The sequence below is a fragment of the Chiloscyllium punctatum genome, chromosome 15 (assembly GCF_047496795.1).
Source record: "Chiloscyllium punctatum isolate Juve2018m chromosome 15, sChiPun1.3, whole genome shotgun sequence".
NCBI classification, from domain to species: Eukaryota; Metazoa; Chordata; class Chondrichthyes; order Orectolobiformes; family Hemiscylliidae; genus Chiloscyllium; species Chiloscyllium punctatum.
The window spans coordinates 76351661-76373703 of NC_092753.1; the positions used below are offsets into that span (position 1 = coordinate 76351661).

Consider the following 22043-nt stretch of genomic DNA (forward strand, 5'->3'; position numbering starts at 1 on the left):
ACCAAAAGTGAAAAGTTGCTTGCAATATTTGCATATAGGATAGTTTTTTTAAAAGTTAGCTTTAACTGCATCTATATGAAAGGAATAAATGATTTCACGTGAATCTTGATTCTTGGCGAAATTGGTCCAAGAAAGAATTGGATAGAGCTCTTAAAGATAGTGGAGTCAAGGGGTATGGAGATAAGGCTGGAACAGGATACTGATTAGGAATGATCAGCCATGATCATATTGAATGGCGGTGCAGGCTCGAAGGGCAGAATGGCCTACTCCTGCATCTATTGTCTATTGTCTATAACAATATCATCAGTTTAGAAGAGTGAGAGGGGATCTGATTGAGACATATAAGATTATTAAAGGGTTGGACACTCTAGAGGCAGGAAACATGTTTCCGTTGATGGCTGAGTGCTGAACCAGAGGACACAGCTTAAAAATACGGGGTAGACCATTTAGGACAGAGATGAGGAGACACTTCTTCACGCAGAGAATGGTGGCTGTGTGGAATGCTCTGCCCCAGAGGGCAGTGGAGGCCCAGTCTCTGGATTCATTTAAGAAAGAGTTGGATAGAGCTCTCAAGGATAGTGGAATCAAGGGTAATGGAGATAAGGCAGGGACAGGATACTGATTAAGGATGATCAGCCATGATCATATTGAATGTTGGTGCAGGCTCGAAGGGCCGAATGGCCTACTCCTGCACCTATTGTCTATATACTTTTTGTCACATTCTTTTCCATTTATTCACATACGTGTAGTCCCATCAGGCAGGCTTTAAGCTCAATTTCACCAAAATGCCCACTAGTTTCTTTAAGGAAGAGTGTGTGTGTTTTATTTAAGCTTTGTACATGAACTAGGAGCTATCTGTACATCCCATAAAATATTGCTGGTTTTGTGGATCTACCAAACAATTCCAAAGTTCTAACACGAACACAAAACTCTGATTTTTTGATTTCCTCCTTCAAAATCCCAGCTTCCTTTCTGTATCACCTTTGTTGACTGCTATCAGTACAAAGATGAGTATGAGCTAATGTTCCCTCGAAGCTGCGTGGCTGCCCATGGCCACAGCAGTTCCAATGTTCCACGCACAGCTAAATGTATCAACACTCCTAGCATAGCATTGATTTCTGGGGCTCAAGGTCACTGCTGTGCATTGAACTCAGATGTCCATGCAGTCGCTGAGAAAATTAGAGGGAACACTGGTAACAGCATCAGCAATTGACATTCACTATGATCACAGCTTATCATCTAATTCTGTTCCCCTTTTGCTCCATACCTTTTGATCCCTTTAGCCACAAGAACTCTATTTAACTCATTCTTGAAAACATTCATTGTTTTGGCTGCAATCACATTCTTTGCTGGTGAATTGTACGAGTCCACCACCCTCTCACTTCTCCCCATCTCCGTGCTCAAAGGCCTACTCTGCATCCTCATACTATGATCCCTGTTTCTGGACTCTCCACACATCAGGGTCATCCTTTCTGCCTTTACTCAGTCTAGCCCTGTTAGAATTTTATAGGTTTCTACGAGACATCCCCCCCACACCACCGATACCCTCTCATTCTTTTAAACTCCAGTGAATATAGTCTCAACTGATCCAATCTCTTTTCATGAGTCAGTCCTACCATCCCTGGAATCAGTCTGCTAAACCTTCTTCAAGCTCCCTCAATAGGTGGAACATCCTTCCTCAGACAAAAGAAACCAGCACTGCATACAATACAGCAGGTGTGGTCTGATCACAATTGGAGCAAGATACCCCAGCTCCTGTACTTGAATTCTCTCAATATGAAGGCTAACATTTCATTAGCCATTTTCACTGGTGGCTGCACCTGCATGCTTACTTCCATGACTGGGGCAAGGACAGCACAGTCTCATTGCAATTCCCTCTTTCCTAATCTAAACCAGATAATAATCACTTCCCTATTTTTTGCAAACCCCACATTTATCCACAATATACTTCATCTTTAATGCATTTGGACATTCACTTAACTTGTCCTGCTTCTTTGCATCCACTTCAGACAGGTTTGTGGCATCCGTCCACTTGGAGGAATTACATTTAGTTCCCTTAACTAAAGCACGAATATTTACTGTGATGTATTGGACTCCAAGCACTGATCGTTGTTGTACCTTACTGTGGCTGTCACTCAGAAAAATTACCCGTTTATTCCGACTGTTTCCTGTCTGCCTACCAGCTCTATATTCATATTAATACACCAACCACACTCTCATGCGATTTAACTTTACGTCTGGGGTCTTACCCAATTTTCTGAAAGTCCAAGTAAACCACATCCACTTAGTTACATCGTCAAACAAAAAAAAGACCTGACGGGCATAGTTTCCCTTGGAAATCCATGTCCAGTTCTCAGGTATTCACAATCATGAATTTCTTCTCCTGTTAGAAGAATTTCCAAAAATGAACAAAAAAGTTCAAACATCAATAAAACTAAGACATTTTGAGCTTCACTGGACGGGGCAGGGGGAAAGACGTTGGTCATTTCATCATCCCGTCACTGTCAGTCAGAACGCACTGAAAGGTCAGTGAATCTGTGAGCTCCGCTTTACTCTCAGATACAGCCCCGAGCCTGGAAACTGCTGTCAATCTTCAACTGGCATCAAAACAGCGAGAAAACTCCCGAGTTTCAAAACGTAATTCAACCACTCGAATTACACACTACTTGCTATTTTAATTACACGCTCCCACCAACCGCAGTATTCAGCTTTGATTTTAAAACTGCTCAAGTTATTTTCGATCGAGAGATTTCAGCGCCACCGTTGCCTTACTCTCAATGACATTAACAGCTTGCTTATTTCCGAAATCCATACGGTCACTAAAAGGTGTACAAAGTTAAAAATCACACAACACCCAGGTTATAGTCCAAATAAACCTGTTAGTATAACCTGGTGTTTGTGTGATTTTTAACTTTGTCCAGCCCGGTCCAACACTGGCACCTCCACAACATCACAAACAAATTAAAATCGATCGCCAGAAAGCTTGATCGCGCCCAGTCACTTTCCCACCACAATAGTAAAATATATGACTTTTAACGATAATAATTAGCGGTTACCATTCCATCCTCTAATTCAGCGCAACATATTACAACCCAGGACACAAGTAGCAAATACCTGAAAACACTTCAAGGCTAATTACCTCTTTCCTTTCTTATGCCAAAATAAACCTGGTTTGAAAATTCTACAGCTTTGTATTTTAACCAGAAGAAAGTTGATCTTACAAAACAGAATTACTATTTTATTAAATGGCAAAACCTTCTTCTTGACCAGTTAATATTGTCACTGAAATATGAACATTTGCGGTGAGGAAAATACAAATTACACACTGCATCCCACATTGAGTTGTACCTAAGTGAGGATGCTCACTGTGGCCTTTTCCGAGTCTCCTACCTTGGTGGACATCCTCTCCACGTGCCCCAGGAATTGCACTTGAAACTCTGATCTTTACAAATAGCAGAACCACGGGTTCTGAACATCACTGTTCGATTGCTCACCCAACATCACGTCATTCCCTCATGAAGGTTGTTGTTTCCCCAAAGCCAATGCTGCTTCTGAAAACACTGAGACCCCTACCACCCCCTGCTGGATGTCAATTGGAATCGCTTTGCCACATTCAAGCTGGGTAAATGATGGCCGAAGTTGATAAGCGCTTTTGAATTGCAAGTTCGAGACTCAACATTACAAGCGTGACACGCCAAACATAAATGCCACACTAATTCCTGGAAAGATTCATGCGGAGATAAAACTTAGAAACGTGCCTAAACAACTAATATTAAAAGCTGGCTGTTTTAAAATGCAAATAACCAATATTCGTAATGCGGGAAATGTTGTTTAATGCCACATACAAGAAGCACATGTATCACAGCGAATAAACGGGAAATATTTAGCTGCAGCTGGAAAGAAATAGCTCCATGGTGTTTTTCATCAGGGGGATGGGAACACTTTCAAGTATTTGGCCTCAATCAGAATTTAGCTGCTGGCCAGGTTCTTAAACCTAATTTATTCCCACTCAATAAATAATCATTTGATTTGATTAATTATTGTCATATATACCTAGGTACAGTGAAAAGCTTCATTTTTGTTCAGCACAGGCAGATCTTACCATACAAAGTGCATAAGGGTAATCGAAGAATGCAACATTCTGGCTGCAGAGAAGATGCACTAATAATGAGGTCGACATTAAATTTGAAATGTCCATCCAGTAGTCTAGTAACAGCGTGAAAGAAGCTGTTCTTGAAGCTGTTGGTCCGTGTGTTTAAGCTTTTTTATCTTCTGCCTGACAGAAGAGGTTGGAAAAGATAATAACTGGGGTGGGAGGGGTTTTTGATTACATTGGCTGCCTTTTTGGGGCAGCAAGATGTATAGATGGAATCAATGCATGGGAGGTTGGCTTGTGTGATGCAGTTGTTCAAGTTCAATAAAAATATTTACTTCTTGTATTTCTCATATGCTGCAAATCCACATTCCTCTTTTTTCTCATTCCACTCAGTCTGGTTATCTTTTACTCTGTTCTTTGTCATCACTGTCTCCACTTTCATCTTCCATTAAGTTGCTCCCTTTTCCTGTCTTGAGTGTCCTTACCGGGGCCAATGGAACTGCAGTCACTGTGAAAAACAGGGAACTTGGAAGGAAAATCTAAAAAAACACTTGAAGCACTTCTAATAACAATCAGACAAAATTGGTTAATAGGTCTATTCTTTCCAATTCATTAGTTTAAAAAAAAATAATAATCAGTGTTAGAGTACCCATTAATGGTTGTTATGGTTGCAATTCCAGGAGATTGTGAAATTAAGTAATACAACAGTTTCCTGATTTTTAAAAATTCACGTGTGGAATGTGGGCATAGCTGGCTGGTCAGTTATTGTCCATCCCTAGTTGTCCTTGAGAAGTTGGTGGTGAGCTGTCTTTCATGAACTGAATCAAATTGGCTAAAGCCTGGCATCTGTGATTCTCAGGAGCTCTGGGGAAGGCTGAGAGCCATCATCTACTTGGCGTTTTAGACGGAGGATTGTTGCAAATTCTTCAGCCTTTCCTTTCGTACTGATGTTCTGGGCTTTCCATCATGGAGGTTGAATATATTTGTGGAGCCTCCTCTGCCATTGAATTATTTAATTGCCAACATCAATGCGGACTGCAGTGCTTAGATATGATCCATTACTTCCGAAATCATTACCACAGTATATAACTTGTTGTTTTTGATGTTTGGCATGGAAACAGTCCTGTTTTGTAGAATCACTAAGTTAACACCTTATTTGCAGGTGTGCCTAATGACCTACTGCACCTCACTAATGCTGTTTTGAGCTGCTAAGATGTTTGAAATCTATCCTATTTAGTACCATTGTTTTACAACATTATACAACAGCAAGTATCCCAATGACAGGAATTGACCTTGACAAGTCACTCTTACTGATACTGTCATGGACAGTTATATCTGCAGCAGTTTGGCTAGGATGAAGTCAAAGTTTACCTCTTTGTTTTTTCCTTCACTGCCTGTTGCAAACCCAGTCCAGTTGTTATGCCATTGAGGACTTAACCTGCTCAATCTGTAGAGGTGCTGCTAAGCCACGTTTGAAGGTGGACATTAAAATTTCCCATTCAGAATGCATTGTGCTTCCTTGCCACCATTCAAACCACGCTTCCTCCAAGTAATGTTAAACATAGACAGGTTCAGAATCAGTGAATTGGGATTTGGGAGGGGTGGGGGGTTTAGGGGTTAGGTGGTAATCGACAGCAAGGTTTCTTGACCGTGATCAATCTGATGCCATGAAATTTCATGGGGTCCAATGTTGAGGGGTCCCAGAGCAACTCCCTCTTGACTACATACTGTAATTGAGAAAGTCCTGTTGACAGGACTGAGTTTGCCCTTGTCACTGCCAATGTCTAGATCAGTGCCTGGTGATTCATCTAATTTTTACACTTTCAGCAATTTGATACAACCATGTGGTTTTCATCCTATTTTAGAGGGTGGTTAAGTGGCAACTGCATTGCTGTTTTGGACACCATCACAAAGAACAGCAGATTTTGTGAACCAGGTGAGTTGTAACAATTGTTTCATGGTCATCATTAAACTTTTAATTTCAGATTTGTTCTTTCCAAATTCAACAATGAGAATATTCCAATATTGGGATTTGAACCCAAGTTTCCAGAGGACGACTAATCCTGCAACAATACCACAGTGCCATTGTTTTTCCCAAGCAAAGAAAAATATTTAACTTGTTTACAGGTAATTAACCTCGGAACAAGTTACAATTGTATTCTTTTTAGCACAGTTATAACAGGCGATAATTGAGCAAAAACTTTTCTGTAGATTTACAATAAACTGAATGGAAATTTAAATGAAAATCCAGAACTCAGACTTGTAAATAAATTGTAACATCTTTCTCATTGTAAAAGAACCACTGATTTGACTTTGTAAACGAACCATTGACTTTTTCACTTCAAAATGATTCTAATTTCTTTACTCCATGTTGCTTTTATGACTTTTCTCAGTGTTTCCCTGTTCCTCCACAGGGTGGCAATGTTGAAGTCCCTGCAGATGGAAGTTTTTAGAAATTAAATATTGAGAGCACTTCCACTTTTATGTTAAAAAACTAGCTGCAAGAAACTTGAAAAAATATCGTAAGTGAACTGTAGCTTTGTTTTTAATGGTGCAAACTGACCTCTCAGGACCTTTTTTATCACACTCTTCTATTTTGATAAACTATAGATTTTTTTTAAGCTTGATATTTCATCAACAATAATCCATGTGTGTCTCTCAATCTTTATTTTGCTTCTGGTAAATGATTTTAAAAATCAGTGATCAAAAATGTGCTTTACATAGCTTGCTATTTCACCAGGCTGATTTCAGAGATGGCAGGCTTGTCATATAACGAGAGACTGGGTCAACGAAGCTTGCCTTCACTGCATCTTAGAAGAATGAGGGGATCTTATTGACATGTATAAAATTCTGTCAGTGATTATGTCCCCCAGAGCAGGGGGTCAGAGGGAGAGGGAGGAGTGGATAGCAAGAAGCATTTTTGCCAGAGTGGTGGACTCAATTCCTAGGGGGTCACAAGTTCAAAGTGAGGGGGAAAACTTTAGGAGAGATATGCGTCAAAAGGCTTTTTGTGCAGAGGGTGGTGGATGCCTGGAATGCGTTGCCAGCGGAGGTGGTAAAGGCAGGCACGATAGTGTCATTTAAGATACATGAATGGGCAGCGAACAGCCACATACAGACCCTTAGAAAATAGGAGACAGGTTTAGATAGAGGATGTGGATCAGCACAGGCTTAAAAGACCGAAGGTCCTGTTCCTGTTCTGTAATTTTCTTTGAGTTTAGGACAAAGAGTCACAGTTTCAGGACACAGGGGAGGTTATTAGAACTGAGATTACATCATTTCTAGATCATTTTACCACTATTTCCATTGCTCAGCTCTGAAGGGAGCCTAATGATACAAACAGTTATAACTTTTAATCACTGTGAACAGTGTTAGTTACATATTAGCCCAAGTTGTAAATATTTGGCAGACCTAGCCCCATGTGAAACTATACTAATAATGGTATTTGTGGATTTGCATTTAGTTTCTCAGCATGCATGGAAGTAAGCTGCTGTTCATAGCAAGCATTGTCTTTTTTTTGGGAGGGTGAGTTATGAGAAAAAGTAAGTATTCCCTCAATAAATTTACCAAATCAATTTGGATTAAATCCATATTGGCAGACAAAGTATCACAATTTCCACACCCCGAATGGTCAATTTATTTTAATATGTTCTTAAAACCATAAAACAAATGTCATTCACTTTTGCTAAATTAAACAAATGCAACCCAATGAGTTTAAACTTTATCTGCAGGTTGGACTTGTATTTTCACAGTTTGTTCCCAGTACTTTGATGTAATCTTCTCTGGTTATAGTCCATAATTATTTGGACGAGAACAACTAACATCTTCCAAATTCAGTTCCTTCTGATAAAGAGAAGTCAGTGGATTTTCAAAAGGTAGAAACCCCAGTTGGATTTAAAAAATTACATTCCCAGTTTGATGTGTAAAGGATGCTGGCTGAAAGAGTGTTTTTCAGTTTAGTTGTACCTTTGAGCACAAGGGATGGAAAATATTAAATAACAAATGTTATTAACAACGCCATCAATTTTCTTTTACGAAACATCTGTACATATGTACAAAATCATACAAATGGCAGGAATGTTCGTGTTTCTGTCTTACAATCTCATTTGCCATCAAGTAATGCTTTGATGTCTTTCACTCCATATTCATTTGCTACAGCTGTTGCATGGTCCAAAGCATGGATGATGGCCAGAATTTTAATCACTTGCTTGATATTCTCCCTAAAGTAAATCAGTTTGAAGAAAAGAAGTTACATTCACAAAATTAAAATAAACTTGTACATAACTGTACTGCAGAACAGTTCTTTATAATTACGGATATTAATTTTTTTTTCAGTTGTGTACAAAGTTTGGACCAAAACAGATGGCAGAGATACTGCAATTGTACTTCTGAAGTAGGCAAATTAATTGTTCAGATTTATTTTCTATTATTTTGTACTTCAGCACATCCACAAAACCAACTCAAACCACACACTGCAGATGCAGCAGTCAGGAAACAGACGACCTCTTTTTAGCAAATACCAATATGGATTTCTTTCTATCTATTTCACATACTTATGAAATACTCCCAAGTTTTAAAGCAACGTGCTCAACTCAGATTTGAAGGAACAAAGGTGCCCTGGCATGTGAGGCTATAAAGTAAGGTGAACTCCAGGTATTCAACAGTGGTTAGATCCTTCCTCACATTAAAAAAAAGGGGTCAGTGAGTGGGTACAACTACCTTCATCAGAGTTCTTGGAGCAAATCATCCATCTCATTAGCCATGAAGGGTGCACGCAAAAGTACTATAACATTCAAAATGGGACTGGTGAGAAGAGAAAAAAAAACCCCTAAAAATACAAATTTATTCCTAATCACAGCAAGCTAAAGAAAGATTTATTGAAAGCACATTGCACCATCACCACAGCCCTAAAGACAGGGGTGCTACTTTATAGCATTACTTCTTTTTTTATTTGTTCATGTAATGTGGGTTTCATCAGTCAGACCAACATTTCATACCCACCCCAATTGCCTTTGAGAGGTGATGGGGAAGAGTCTTTAACAGCTGCAGTTTTTGTTATCGGTACATCCACACAAGTCATGCAAATTGTTAAATTACAAACTGATACCACATCTAAATATAGCAAATACAAAAACCATATCCTGTTAACCAATTTAGATTCAGGTATTATTGTGGATTGTAAATTAAAACAAGTGCCTATATTTACCTCGCTGTACGTTTTTCTACATCAGAGCAGCCAAGGCTTAGCCTATAGATGGTATCGGCCAAGTGAACAAGGTAACAGCAGAAATTTTCCATCTGTGGGATACTCTTGTCTCCTTTTAGGTTGACAAACCATTGTTTTGGTAAACAGGTGATGAGCTAAAAGATAAAAGTAGCATTGTGATATCCATCGTCATTTTACTTGAAACCAATTTCTTTTTTACAGTTATGATTCCACAACAGTGAGGTTTAATGTACACTTTATACTATGATTTGTAGACGCGGGTGTTGGACTGGGGTGTACAAAGTTAAAAATCACACAACGCCAGGTTATAGTCCAACAGGTTTAACTGGAAGCACACTAGCTTTCGGAACGCCGCTCCTTCATCAGGTGATAGTGGAGGACACAATTCTTAGGCACAGAATTTATAGCAAAAAAGCTATAAATTTTTTGCTATAAATTCTGTGCCTTAGAATTGTGTCCTCTACTATCACCTGATGAAGAAGCGGCGCTCCAAAAGCGAGTGTGCTTCGAATTAAACCTGTTGGACTATAACCTGGTATTGTGTGATTTTTAATTTTATACTACGTTAGCTCAAGATACAAGGAGAAACCGAGAAATGTACAGCACAGGAGGTGTCCATGCTGCCTGCACTACCTTTGAAACAGGACTCATGCTGATCTCTGACTTTGTGTCCTGTGTGCCCCAAATCAAGTGATATTCCAAATCCCTTTGAAAATTATTAATGAAATGCTTCCACCACATTTTTGGCAGGAAATTGCAAATCCAGGCAACACAAATAAAAAAAAATTCTCATTCCACTGGATCTATCCCAATGATTTTGAATCGATCTGGTAATTTATGCTCTCACCAGACAATGTTTTCTATCTACTCCATCCGACCACTTTTAAAAAAATCTTGCTGAGATAAGGATTCTGGGTAATCCAAGATGGAGGATGGGAAATATTTCTGGCTGTAATAGCTGCTCCTTTTCTGAAGTATTTTAGGTGTTGGAGGCGATTTGATTAGATTAGATTCCCTACAGTGTGGAAACAGGCCCTTCGGCCCAACTAGTCCACACCGACCCTCCGAAGAGTAACCCACCCAGACCCATTACCCTGACTAATGTACCTAACACTATGGATAATTTAGCATGGCCGATCCACCTGACCTGCACATCTTTGGACTGTGGGACGAAATCAGAGCATCCGGAGGAAACCCATGCAGACACTGAGGCTGGAATTGAACCTGGGACCCCGGTGCTGTGAGGCAGCAGTGCTAACCACTGAGCCACTGTGCCGCCCCTCGAATTCCAGAAGCAGCAATTACTGTTTTGTATGCTGTTGCATTGGTTTGGAACTTTGGAGGAAAGAAAAGTCAAAACAACAGCATTTTTAAAAGGGAAGGAAGCAAATGGTGAGGTCAGTGCAGAAAAGAGAGAGAGAAAGAATCCCACATTGCTAACTGACAGAGTTAGCAGTTACTGCCTTTGCTGTTGAATTCATGTATTACTGGACATCGGAGTGTGTCTGGGAAAATTTAAAAAAGTGAAATTCACAACTGATCTTTGGGAAAGGTCACAGCATAGAAACAGATAAGTGCATTTTAAGCATGGCCTTAAAATAAGTCTGCAGTAGTGAGTAGAGTGGCTTCTTTCTTGATTATATGCTTTATTGAGCTATGTCTCTTGATTAAACTTAAAATATAAGCCATAAGTATTAACTTAACCTGGAGCAGTGTTTTGAAGAGGAATATTTTCTGGGTCTGTAAATTGAAAGAAGCAAAAATGGCCTTTAGTAGAGTGATATGCTCGTCTTGTCGGATGTGGGAGTTTAGGGAGAATTTACGGGTTACTGAGGATTATATCTGCAATAAATGTTGTTGGTTGCGAAACCTGTCTGATCGAATGGACTGGTTGGAGAGTCAATGAGGAATTCACAAGAGCGAGGAGATGTGATGGATGCAGTTCCAGGAAGGGGGGAAATGTCTCAGATACAGTCACATAGATGGGTTAACTCCAGGAAAGGGAAGAGGGGTAGGCAGGTAGTGCAGGAGTCTTCTGTAGCAATCCCCATTTCAAATAAGTATGCTGTTTCGGAAAATGTAGGGGGTGATGGATTCTCAGGGGAACATAGCATGGACAGCCAAGTTTCTGGTATTGAGACTGGCTGTAATGTAATGAGAGGTATGTCAGGTTCCAAGCGATCGATTGTGTTAGGGGACTCTGTAGTTCGAAGTACAGACAGATGTTTCTGTGGCCAGCAGCGAAAAATCAGAATGGTTTGTTGCTTCCCTGGTGCCAGGATCAAGAATGTCTCAGAGAGGGGGCAGAATTGTCTCAAGGGGTCATTGTGTACATTGGAACCAATAACATCGGAAGGGAAAAGGTTGAAATTATGAAGGGAGATTATAGAGAATTAGGCAGAAATTTAAAAAGGATGTCCTCGAGAGTAGTAATATCTGGATTACTCCTGGTGCTACAAGCTAGTGAGGACAGGAATAGGAGGATAGAGCAGATGAATGCATGGCTGAGGAGCTGGTGTGTGGGAGGAGGAGTCACATTTTTGGATCGTTGGAAGCTGTTTTGGGTAGAAGTGACCTGTGCAAGAAAAATGGATTGCACCTAAATAGGAAGGGGACTAATATACTGGCAGGGAGATTTACTTGAGCTGCTTGGGAAGATTTAAACAAGTAAAGGGTGGGAGGGATGGGGGATAGGACCCAAGGAGATAGTGAGGAAAGATTTCAATCTGAGACTGGTACAGTTGAGAACAAATACTGGATTAGTGGTGCTGGAAGAGCACAGCAGTTCAGGCAGCATCCAACGAGCAGCGAAATCGACGTTTCGGGCAAAAGCCCTTCATCAGGAATAAAGGCAGTGAGCCTGAAGCATGGAGAGATAAGCTAGAGGAGGGTGGGGGTGGGGAGAGAGTAGCATAGAGTACAATGGGTGAGTGGGGGAGGAGATGAAGGTGATAGGTCAAGGAGGAGAGGGTGGAGTGGATAGGTGGAAAAGAAGATAGGCAGGTCGGACAAGTCAAGGAGACAGTAACTGAGCTGGAAGTTTGAAACTAGGATGAGGTGGGGGAAGGGGAAATGAGGAAGCTGTTGAAGTCCACATTGATGCCCTGGGGTTGAAGTGTTTCGAGGCGGAAGATGAGGCGTTCTTCCTCCAGGCGTCTGGTGGTGAGGGAGCGGTGGTGAAGGAGGCCCAGGACCTCCATGTCCTCGGCAGAGTGGGAGGGGGAGTTGAAATGTTGGGCCACGGGGCGGTTTGGTTGATTGGTGCGGGTGTCTAGGAGATGTTCCCTAAAGCGCTCTGCGAGGAGGCGCCCAGTCTACGCAATGTCGAGGAGACCACATCGGGAGCAATGGATACAATAAATGATATTGGTGGATGTGCAGGTGAAACTTTGATGGATGTGGAAGGCTCCTTTAGGGCTTTGGATAGAGGTGAGGGAGGAGGTGTGGGCACAGGTTTTACAGTTCCTGCGGTGGCAGGGGAAAGTGCCAGAATGGGAGGGTGGGTCGTAGGGGGGTGTGGACCTGACCAGGTAGTCATGGAGGGAACGGTCTTTGCGGAAGGCGGAAAGGGGTTGGGAGGGAAATATATCCCTGGTGGTGGGGTCTTTTTGGAGGTGGCGGAAATGTCGGTGGATGATTTGGTTGATGCGAAGGTTTGTAGGGTGGAAGGTGAGCACCAGGGGCATTCTGTCCTTGTTACGGTTGGAGGGGTGGGGTCTGAGGGCAGAGGTGCGGGATGTGGACGAGATGCGTTGGAGGGCATCTTTAACCACGTGGGAAGGGAAATTGTGGTCTCTAAAGGAGGAGGCCATCTGGTGTGTCCTATGGTGGAACTGTTTTTACCCAGTTGAGAACAAAGGCGAGTCAAACAGTCAGGGACAAAGCAGAGAACAAGGTAGGACTGATAAATTAAACTGCATTTATTTCAATGCAAGAGGCCTAATAGGGAAAGCAGATGAACTCAGGGCATGGTTAGGAACATGGTACTAAGATATCAGAGCAACCACAGAAACATGGCTCAGAGATAGACATGACTGGCAGCTTAATGTTCCAGGATACAAATGCTACAGGAAGGACAGAAAGGACAGAAAGGGAGGCAAGAGAGGAGGGGGGGGGGGGGGGGGGTAACATTTTTGATAAGGGATAGCATTACAGCTGTACTACGCGAGGATATTCCCGGAAATACATCCAGGGACGTTATTTAGGTGGAACTGAGAAATAAGAAAGGGATGATCACCTTATTGGGATTGTATTATAGACCCCCTAATTGTTAGCGGGAAATTGAGAAACAAACGTGTAAGGACATCTTAGCTATCTGTAAGAATAATAGGGTGGTTATGGTAGGGGATTTTAACTTTCAAACATAGACTGGGACTGCCATAGTGTTAAGGGTTTAGATGGAGAGGAATTTCTTAAGTGTGTACAAGAAAATTTTCTGATTCAGTATGTGGATGTACCTACAAGAAGGTGCAAAACTTGACCTATTCTTGGGAAATGAGGCAGGGCAGGTGACTGAGGTGTCAGTGGGGGAGCACTTTGGGGCCAGCAACCATAATTCTATTAGAGTTAAAATACTGATAGAAAAGGATCGACCAGATCTAAAACTTGAAGTTCTAAATTGGAGAAAGGCTAATTTTGACGGTATGAGGCAAGAACTTTCAAAAGCTGTTTGGGGGCAGATGTTCGCAGGTAAAGGGATGGCTGGAAAATGGGAAGCCTTCAGAAATGAGATAATGAGAGTCCAGAGACAGTATATTTCTGTTAGGGTGAAAGGAAAAGCTGGTAGGTATAGGGAATGCAGGATGACTAAAGAAATTGAGATTTTGGTTAAGAAAAAGAAGAAAACATATGTCAGGTATAGACAGGATAGATCGAGTGAATCCTTAGAAGAGTATAAAGGTAGCAGGAGTATACTTAAGAGAGAAATGAAAAGGGCAAAAAGGGGACATTAGATAGCTTTAGTAAACAGAGTTAAGGAGAATCCAAAGGGTTTTTAACAAATATATTAAGGACAAAAGGGCAACTAGGGAGAGAATAGGGCCCCTCAAAGATCAGCATGGTGGTCTTTGTGTGGAGCCGCAGGAGATGGGGCAGATACTAAAGTGTATTTTGCATCAGCATTTACTGTGGAGAAGGACATGGATGATATAGAATGTGGGGAAATAGATGGTGGCATCTTGAAAAATGTCCATATTACAGAGGAGGAAGTATTGGATGTCTTGAAATGCATAAAAGTGGATAGCTCTGCAGCATCTGATCAGGTGTACCCTAGAACTCAGTGGGAAGCTCGTGAAGTGATTGCTGGGCCTTTTGCTGAGATATGTGTCTCGACAATAACAGGTGAGGTGCTGGAAGACTGGAGGTTAGCTAACGTGGTGCCACTGTTTACAAAAGGTGATAAAGACAAGCCAGGGAACTATAGACCAGTGAGCCGGACGTCGGTGGTGGGCAAGTGGTTGGAGGGAAACCTGAGGGACAGGATGTACATGTATTTGGAAAGGCAAAGACTGATCAGGGATAGTAAACATGGCTTTATGCCTGGGAAATCATGTCTCACAAACTTGATTGAGTTTTTTGAAGAAGTAACATAGAGAGTTGATGAGGGCAGAGCAGTAGATGTGATCTATATGGACTTCAGTAAGGCGTTCGACAAAGTTCCCCATGGGAGACTGGTTAGCAAAGTTAGATCTCATGGAATACAGAGAAAGCTAGCCATTTGGATACAGAACTGGCTCAAAGGTAAAAGGCAGAGGGTGGTGGTGGAGGGATGGTTTTCAGACTGGAGGCCTGTGACCAGTGGACTGCCACAAGGATTGGTGCTGGGTTTACTACTTACATCATTTACATAAATGATTTGGATGTGAGCATAAGACGTATATTTAGTAAGTTTGCAGATGACACCAAAACTGGAGGTGTAGTGGAAAGCGAAGAAGGTTACTTCAGATTACAAAGGGATCTTGATCAGATGGGCCAATGGGCTGCGAAATGGCAGATGGAGTTTAATGTAGATAAATGCGAGGTGCTGCATTTTGGGAAATCAAATCTCAGCAGGACTTATATACTTAATGGTAAGGTGCTCGGGAGTGTTGCTGAACAGAGAGACCTTGGACTGCAGGTTCATAGCTCCTTGAAAGTGAAGGCACAGGTAGACAGGATAGTGAAGGCAGCGTTTGGTATGCTTTCCTTTGTTGGTCAGAGTATTGAGTACAGGGGTTGGGAGGTCATGTTGCGGCTATACAGGACATTGATTAGACCACTGTTGGAATACTGCGTGCAATTCTGGTCTCCTTCCGATTGGAAAACTTGTTGTGAAACTTGAAAGGGTTCAGAAAAGACTTACAAGGATGTTGCCAGGAGGATTTGAGCTATAAGAAGAGGTTCATTAGGCTAGGGCTGTTTTCACTGGAGCATCGGAGGCTGAGGGGTGACCTTATGGAGGTTTACAAAATTATGAAGGGCATGGATAGGATAAAGAGACAAAGTCTTTTCCCTGGGGTGTGGAAGTCAAGAACTAGAGGGCATAGGTTTCGCATGAGAGGGGAAAGTTATATAAAGGAGACCTACGGGGCAACTTTTTCATGCAGAGGGTGGTACGTGTATGGAATGAACTATCAGAGGAAGTGGTAGAAGCTAGTACAATTGCAACATTTAAAAGGCATATGGATGGGAAAATGAATAGGAAGGGTTTGGAGGGACATGGGTTGGGATATCTGGTCGGCATAGACGAGATGGACCAAAGGGTCTGTTTCCGTGCTGTACATCTCTATGACTCTATGTGTTTTTCACCTTCTCTGTTCTAACAGCGAAGCTTTCTCAACATTCATCATTGGGAAACCTGTTTTGTACCCACATTCGAGGCTTTTATCTCTCTCCTGAAGCTTGTGGTAGCCATAATAATTGTCCATGAAACTCCAGCTGAAGTGCAACTGTGATTTAAGAGTTCTATGTTAAACTCTCTACTTTTAAATTCTATCCTTGTATTCATAAACTCAAGTAACCTACAGCTTTAAAAAACACAGCTAATAACAGCCTCTAAAATTAAAAGTACTACTAGTCTTATGGCACGATTTTAATTCCATGAATGAGTATTCTCACAGTCACATTTGAACAAATATAACAATAAAGCACTGAAGGCTTAGAACAGGTTGGAGTATGACTTGTTCAACATCTAGCATCCATTAGTGAGCAACTAATAACAGTTAGTTATTACTCAGTGACAACAACCCATCAGGCTAAGAGTTCAAGATCCAGTATGTTGACTTAAGCACAAAAATCTAGATTGACACTGGAATACACTGCGACAGAAGTGTTACATTAATAGGCATCAGCTTTTGGAAGAAACAGTAAATCAAGGCCCCATCTACCCTTTCAAGATCTGAACACACTATTTCAAGAAAAGTAGGTGAATTCTACCATGTTCTGACCAACATTTATCCTTCAAAATACCTGAAGGAGACGTCATCTATGAGACTTTGCTATGTCTGAAATGACGGTGTGCTTTCCAACATTTCTTTTAAAACAGTTATTGTTGTGGTGGCTATAAAGTGGATTGGCAAATTCTGAAGATATTATTTAAATGCAAACTCTTTCTTTTGTAAAAGTTAATTGTACTGCATAATGTTTAATATTGCATGGGGAACCCAAGACAAATGTAAAGTTAGAATATGGAATCAAATGTTCAACTCTACATTCTCATTTTACAAGTGTTGATATAAAGCTGAAAAGAACAGAAATAAACAGCAGAGAAATTGCCTTGGGATCCTTAAAGCTTTTCAGTGTGTACTTCAGTTTACTTACACTCTGACATTTCTTCAGGCTGTCATCTCCAGGATCTGAGTTCTGAAGAGCGAGAAGAATGTAGCGATTTAAAAGACTATCGACTGTTAGCTCCTGCAATGTTCGATTTGAGATTATGCCAGTCCACTGCAAAATGTTATCCAATAACTGAAACAATAATAAAATTTAATAAATTAATTTGAAAGCTATTGTTTATGTCAATAATTTGAGGCTGGCAACCAAATTGAAGCCTATTCTGGGAAAATATTTTCTATTCAAACATATATCGCAAGATAGAAATTTTCCAGCAGCTGATGGAATCTGTTTGTCATATTCTGTTATGCAATAGGATCTTTTAAGAACAATGGAGAAAAAGCAAACTAACATTTCACTAGCACAAATCCAGACAAAAGAAATGCACTCAGATCATCTTAATCTATTGCTTAGTTTGTCTTAAAATAAGTCCTTGAAACAACATAAAATCTGTGCTATATTATATGAATGAAGCATGCAACGGAAATTGATTCAAGAAATCTGCACAGCAAATTATTTGCCTGAAAACATGGCAGACACAACTTGCTTTCAGAATCACAACAGTTGAAGAGATAATACACTATACTTTGAAGACTGCCATTTTGGACTTTGTTTGATTCAAATAATTCATATGTGCAACACTTCAATCTCTCACCTAAAGAATGTTAAATACACTCATATGTACATAAAGAGTGGAGCTGGAAAAGGCACAGCAGGTCAAGTGTCATCAGAGAAGGGGAGTCGATATTTCAGGTTGGAACTTTTCATCATGATGGAAAGTTCCAACCTGAAACGTCGACCCCCCTTCTCCTCTGATGCTGCTTGACCTGCTGTGCTTTTTCTAGCTCCACTCTTTATTCATTCTGACTCTCCAGCATCTGTAGTCCTCACTATCTCCATATACATTCATATGCCAAACAACAGAAATAAAACATCTCAACTGAATCTGTAGCAATCAGTAGATTCAGATTAATATAACTAATTAGATGCTGTAAACCTTTGAATTCAATGAGGTATTCATACTTGTCTTCACAAATTGAATAGTCCCAAAGCAATGTTATTATAAAAGTAACACGAAAGGCACTGTGAAATGAAAGAACAGTACAGGGCAAACGCTGTATCTGCGAAATCATTTTCTGTGGTTTCAGTTACCTGCGGCCCAAACAATTTACAGGGAACATTCCAGAACCAGGGACCAGGGGGCTGCCGGGAAGGTAAATTTCCTATTTAAATGAATCGGTTCTATGCTATCCGCAATAGGTCTTGGAACGTACCTCCTGTGGGTATGGGAGGACTATTATAACATTAAAATAATACATTTTTAAGCTCTCACCTTAAGTGCTGACCAAAACTGTCGCTGAAAAAACAGGTAGGGTCCTGAGTTCTTGTTCTCCAGCACACTACAATAATATATCAATGAGTTACTTAGATATTTTTCATATAAAAAGCATGACATAAAACATGCAATTTGTTATACATTTAATCCAAGTTTTGATTGGGAGTAAAATGAAGGTAGAATGTAAAATCAATGCTCATTAACGTGAAGGGACATTAGCACAAGTAAATTACCATTTCATTTCTTCATGTGCCTAATGTCAGTTAAGCACACCTTTATTAACTGGCATTTATGGGCCCAGGAGTGTACAAGTTGATCAAATAATCCTATGCATAGAGTTCCAAATACTTACAGCAGACTCACAGAAATGTGGTTGACTCTTAACTGCCCTCTGGGCAATTAGGGACAGGCCATAAATACTGGTCTAGCCAGTGATGACCTCATTTGTTAATGAATAAAAAAACTGAAATAATAATGCAACTTTGCCTTAAAATAAAAAACCTGCCAGAGATTCTTCTCACTTATACCCTCAACTGACTACTCTAATATTGTGGAGATTGCGATAATACAGTAAACTGTTATTTGAGGTGTATAATTTTAGCACTGTATTCTTTTAACTAAGGCTTCTAAAACTTGCAGTTTATTAAGATTATAATTGCTACCAGCTCAAGTTTCCACTGTGTTTCAACGGCCAGAACAGAACAGAACACAACACTCAAGTTGTGGTAGGACTAGAAAACCACATCCCAATAAAGTTAAAAATCACACAACACCAGGTTATAGTCCAACAGGTTTAATTGGAAGCACACTAGCTTTCGGAGCGACGCTACTTCATCAGGTGATTTTGGAGGGCTCGATCACTGTATTCTAACAGATGAAAGGCTTAACAGACAATCAATTTTTCAATGTATAATTTCAGTTACATCACACTGCAAATTTTTGCTATGAATTCTGTGTTATGATCGAGCCCTCCACAATCACCTGATGAAGGAGCGTTGCTCCGAAAGCTAGTGTGCTTCCAATTAAACCTGTTGGACTATAACCTGGTGTTGTGTGATTTTTAACTTTGTACACCCCAGTCCAACACCGGCATCTCCAAATCACATCCCAATAAGACTGCCTCTGATCTGTATGCTTCTGTTTTGGCTAAACAGTTCAGTATTTTTCAAAAATTATTGCCAAAAGAACCTAGCAGACTAACCTATTGATTCTAGAGCCCTGCAATGATAGATCTGAATAGCATTTAATACATTTCTGGACAAATGGTTGGTATTCCAAGTTTGAAGCAATGGGGACTCAGAGGTTAAATTAAGATTGAAGCAGGACAAGGAAGAAAAACAAAGCGAGTGGTCTGACAGCTCCCACTGTCTTGGCACAGTGAATCATGTGTCAGAAGCCAGTTAGTCATCATCCAGAGGAAAGGCAATCGACTAGAGCAAAGCAAGGGACTCACTCATTCAGAAGCATGGGCTGCACTGTCATGGAGGAGTGAATTCTGCCATGAATAGGGTCATGGTCATGCTATAAATTTAAATACCACTGTCTTAACAACCTCTCTTCACTCTTTTACTTTTTCTGCACTGTTCCACCTTCTCAAAACAGTTATCAAGCGTGATAAAAAAGACAAAATTGGGTCTTACTAGCAAGCTTAACTGATTAATTTCATATTTAGAAACAGTACACAGGCATCCAATCTCTGCCAGAACGTCACTGACCATGCTTCCGAAATACCATTATTCCAGTATATATAGCCACACAAAGCGCTATTTTCCACGAATTCATATATATCAGTAGCAGTCTTATGGCAATCCTAACCTTCTTCAGCAGTTGGTCTCGGTATCAACTCATGTAAGCAATTATATAATGAAATGACTGAAATAATCTGAAATGACTTCTAACTTATTACTAATTCATTTTTCAAACAGTACAAATTGGACCGTTTAAATTCATGGCATTATTTAATGGCGTGATTATCCATAATACCAAATAAGCCCACCATTACGCACACTGATGCATAACTGATGTCAACTGGATGTGACAGGATGCAGGAAGTCTATGGATGCATATGCCTTGTTGACATCACCAAGAAGGGGGCAAGGGAAAAATGGGAACTGACTAAATGAGCTTTCCCTTTCAGTGGTGTCTTGAACATGGATCTCAACCGCCATTCCTGTGCAGGAGTTGTCACACAGCCACCGTATCGGATAGGGCCTTTCTGGATGGATAAGGAAAAATCCATCTTCTTGTTTGGATGCCAAAATGGCCAATAAACTGCCTTGCATATGCATATAGGGCTGGTGATGTCAGCTAGCTGCATTGCTATGTTTCTATGGATGGCACGGTGGCACAGTGGTTAGCACTGCTGCCTCACAGCGCCAGAGACCCGGGTTCAATTCCCGCCTCAGGCAATTGTCCGTGTGGAGTTTGCACATTCTCCCTGCGTCTGCGTGGGTTTCCTCTGGGTGCTCCGGTTTCCTCCCACAGTCCAAATATGTGCTGGTTAGGTGAATTGGCCATGCTAAATTGCCCATAGTGTTAGGTGAAGGGGTAAATGTAGAGGAATGGGTCTGGGTGGGTTGCTCTTCAAAGGGTCGGCGTGGACTTGTTGGGCCGAAGGGCCTGCTTCCACATTGTAAGTAATCTAACCTAATCTATGCATGTGTACTCATTGCCGAACCTACTGGTAACATTCACAATAAATGGGAAATTTCCTTCAAAGCCAAGTTTCAAGATTATTCGTCAGCAAAAGCTGTTTTAATACAATTTGCTTTACAAACATACAATGTCTTTACCTATAGAACAACAACAACATATAATCCATTTAGACTGCAATATTTTACTTGGTTTCCATAGGAAAGCTAAAATATCTTAAAAAGTATTTCAAATGTAAGATCAATGACGTAACAGCACTAATATTGTAAGGAAAACTGGGAACAGGAAACCGCAAATGCAGAAAACAAAAGGGCCCTATGTTTAGTAAAACACTAACATTTAAATGGACAGCATTGGTTACACTCGAAAAATATTTTCCATTTGGACTCACTAATCTGCCCTTAACTGTCACTAAGACTTCCCTCAAGTTCTTTTAATGCTCATTAATATGTAATAATGATCTGGCTAGGCTGCCATTTGTTTGCTTAGTGGACTTTTACAACAATCAAAAGTATTTACATGACTACTTCCAGGCTACATTTTTATTTCAGAGTATTATTGAATTTAAACTTCACCATCTATCAGAATAAGATTCAAACCCATATTGTCCAGAACATTACCCTGATGTTCTAAGTTATTAAACAGACAAAAAAAACTAAAGAACTGCAGATGCTAGAATTCAGAAACAAAAATTGCTGGGAAAACTCAGGTCTGACAGCATCTGTGGCGAGAAGGCAAAGTGGTTCAGGTGGAGTGACCCTCCTTCAGAACAGGTCTTGAATGGGTCTGTTCTGAATAAGAGTCACTGGAACTGAAAATGTTAATTCTGCTTTCTCTCCACAAATACTATCAGATCTGCTGAGTTTCTCCAGCAATTTGTTTTGGTTCTGAATTATTAGCCAACTGACATTACCATTCCACCA

The 22043-nt window shown here is 40.6% G+C and overlaps 2 protein-coding genes across 3 annotated transcripts in view; both read right to left on the reverse strand.

Moving 5' to 3' along the window:
* Positions 1-3425, reverse strand: part of LOC140485924 (sorting nexin-9-like) — an 87975-nt gene extending 84550 nt beyond the window's left edge. The window contains exon 1 of the mRNA XM_072584369.1: positions 3391-3425. Within this exon, the coding sequence (XP_072440470.1) occupies positions 3391-3402 (12 nt within the window). The 5' untranslated portion in view covers positions 3403-3425. The remainder of the gene's footprint in view (positions 1-3390) is intronic.
* A 4278-nt stretch (positions 3426-7703) lies between these two features.
* Positions 7704-22043, reverse strand: part of paxbp1 (PAX3 and PAX7 binding protein 1) — a 51617-nt gene continuing 37277 nt past the window's right edge. For both annotated transcript variants that reach the window (XM_072585513.1, XM_072585512.1), the window contains exons 15-18: positions 18466-18532; positions 17121-17267; positions 9303-9457; positions 7704-8316 (exon numbers count right to left, since the gene is read on the reverse strand). In XM_072585513.1, the coding sequence (XP_072441614.1) occupies positions 8199-8316; positions 9303-9457; positions 17121-17267; positions 18466-18532 (487 nt within the window). In that variant the 3' untranslated portion in view covers positions 7704-8198. The remainder of the gene's footprint in view (positions 8317-9302; positions 9458-17120; positions 17268-18465; positions 18533-22043) is intronic.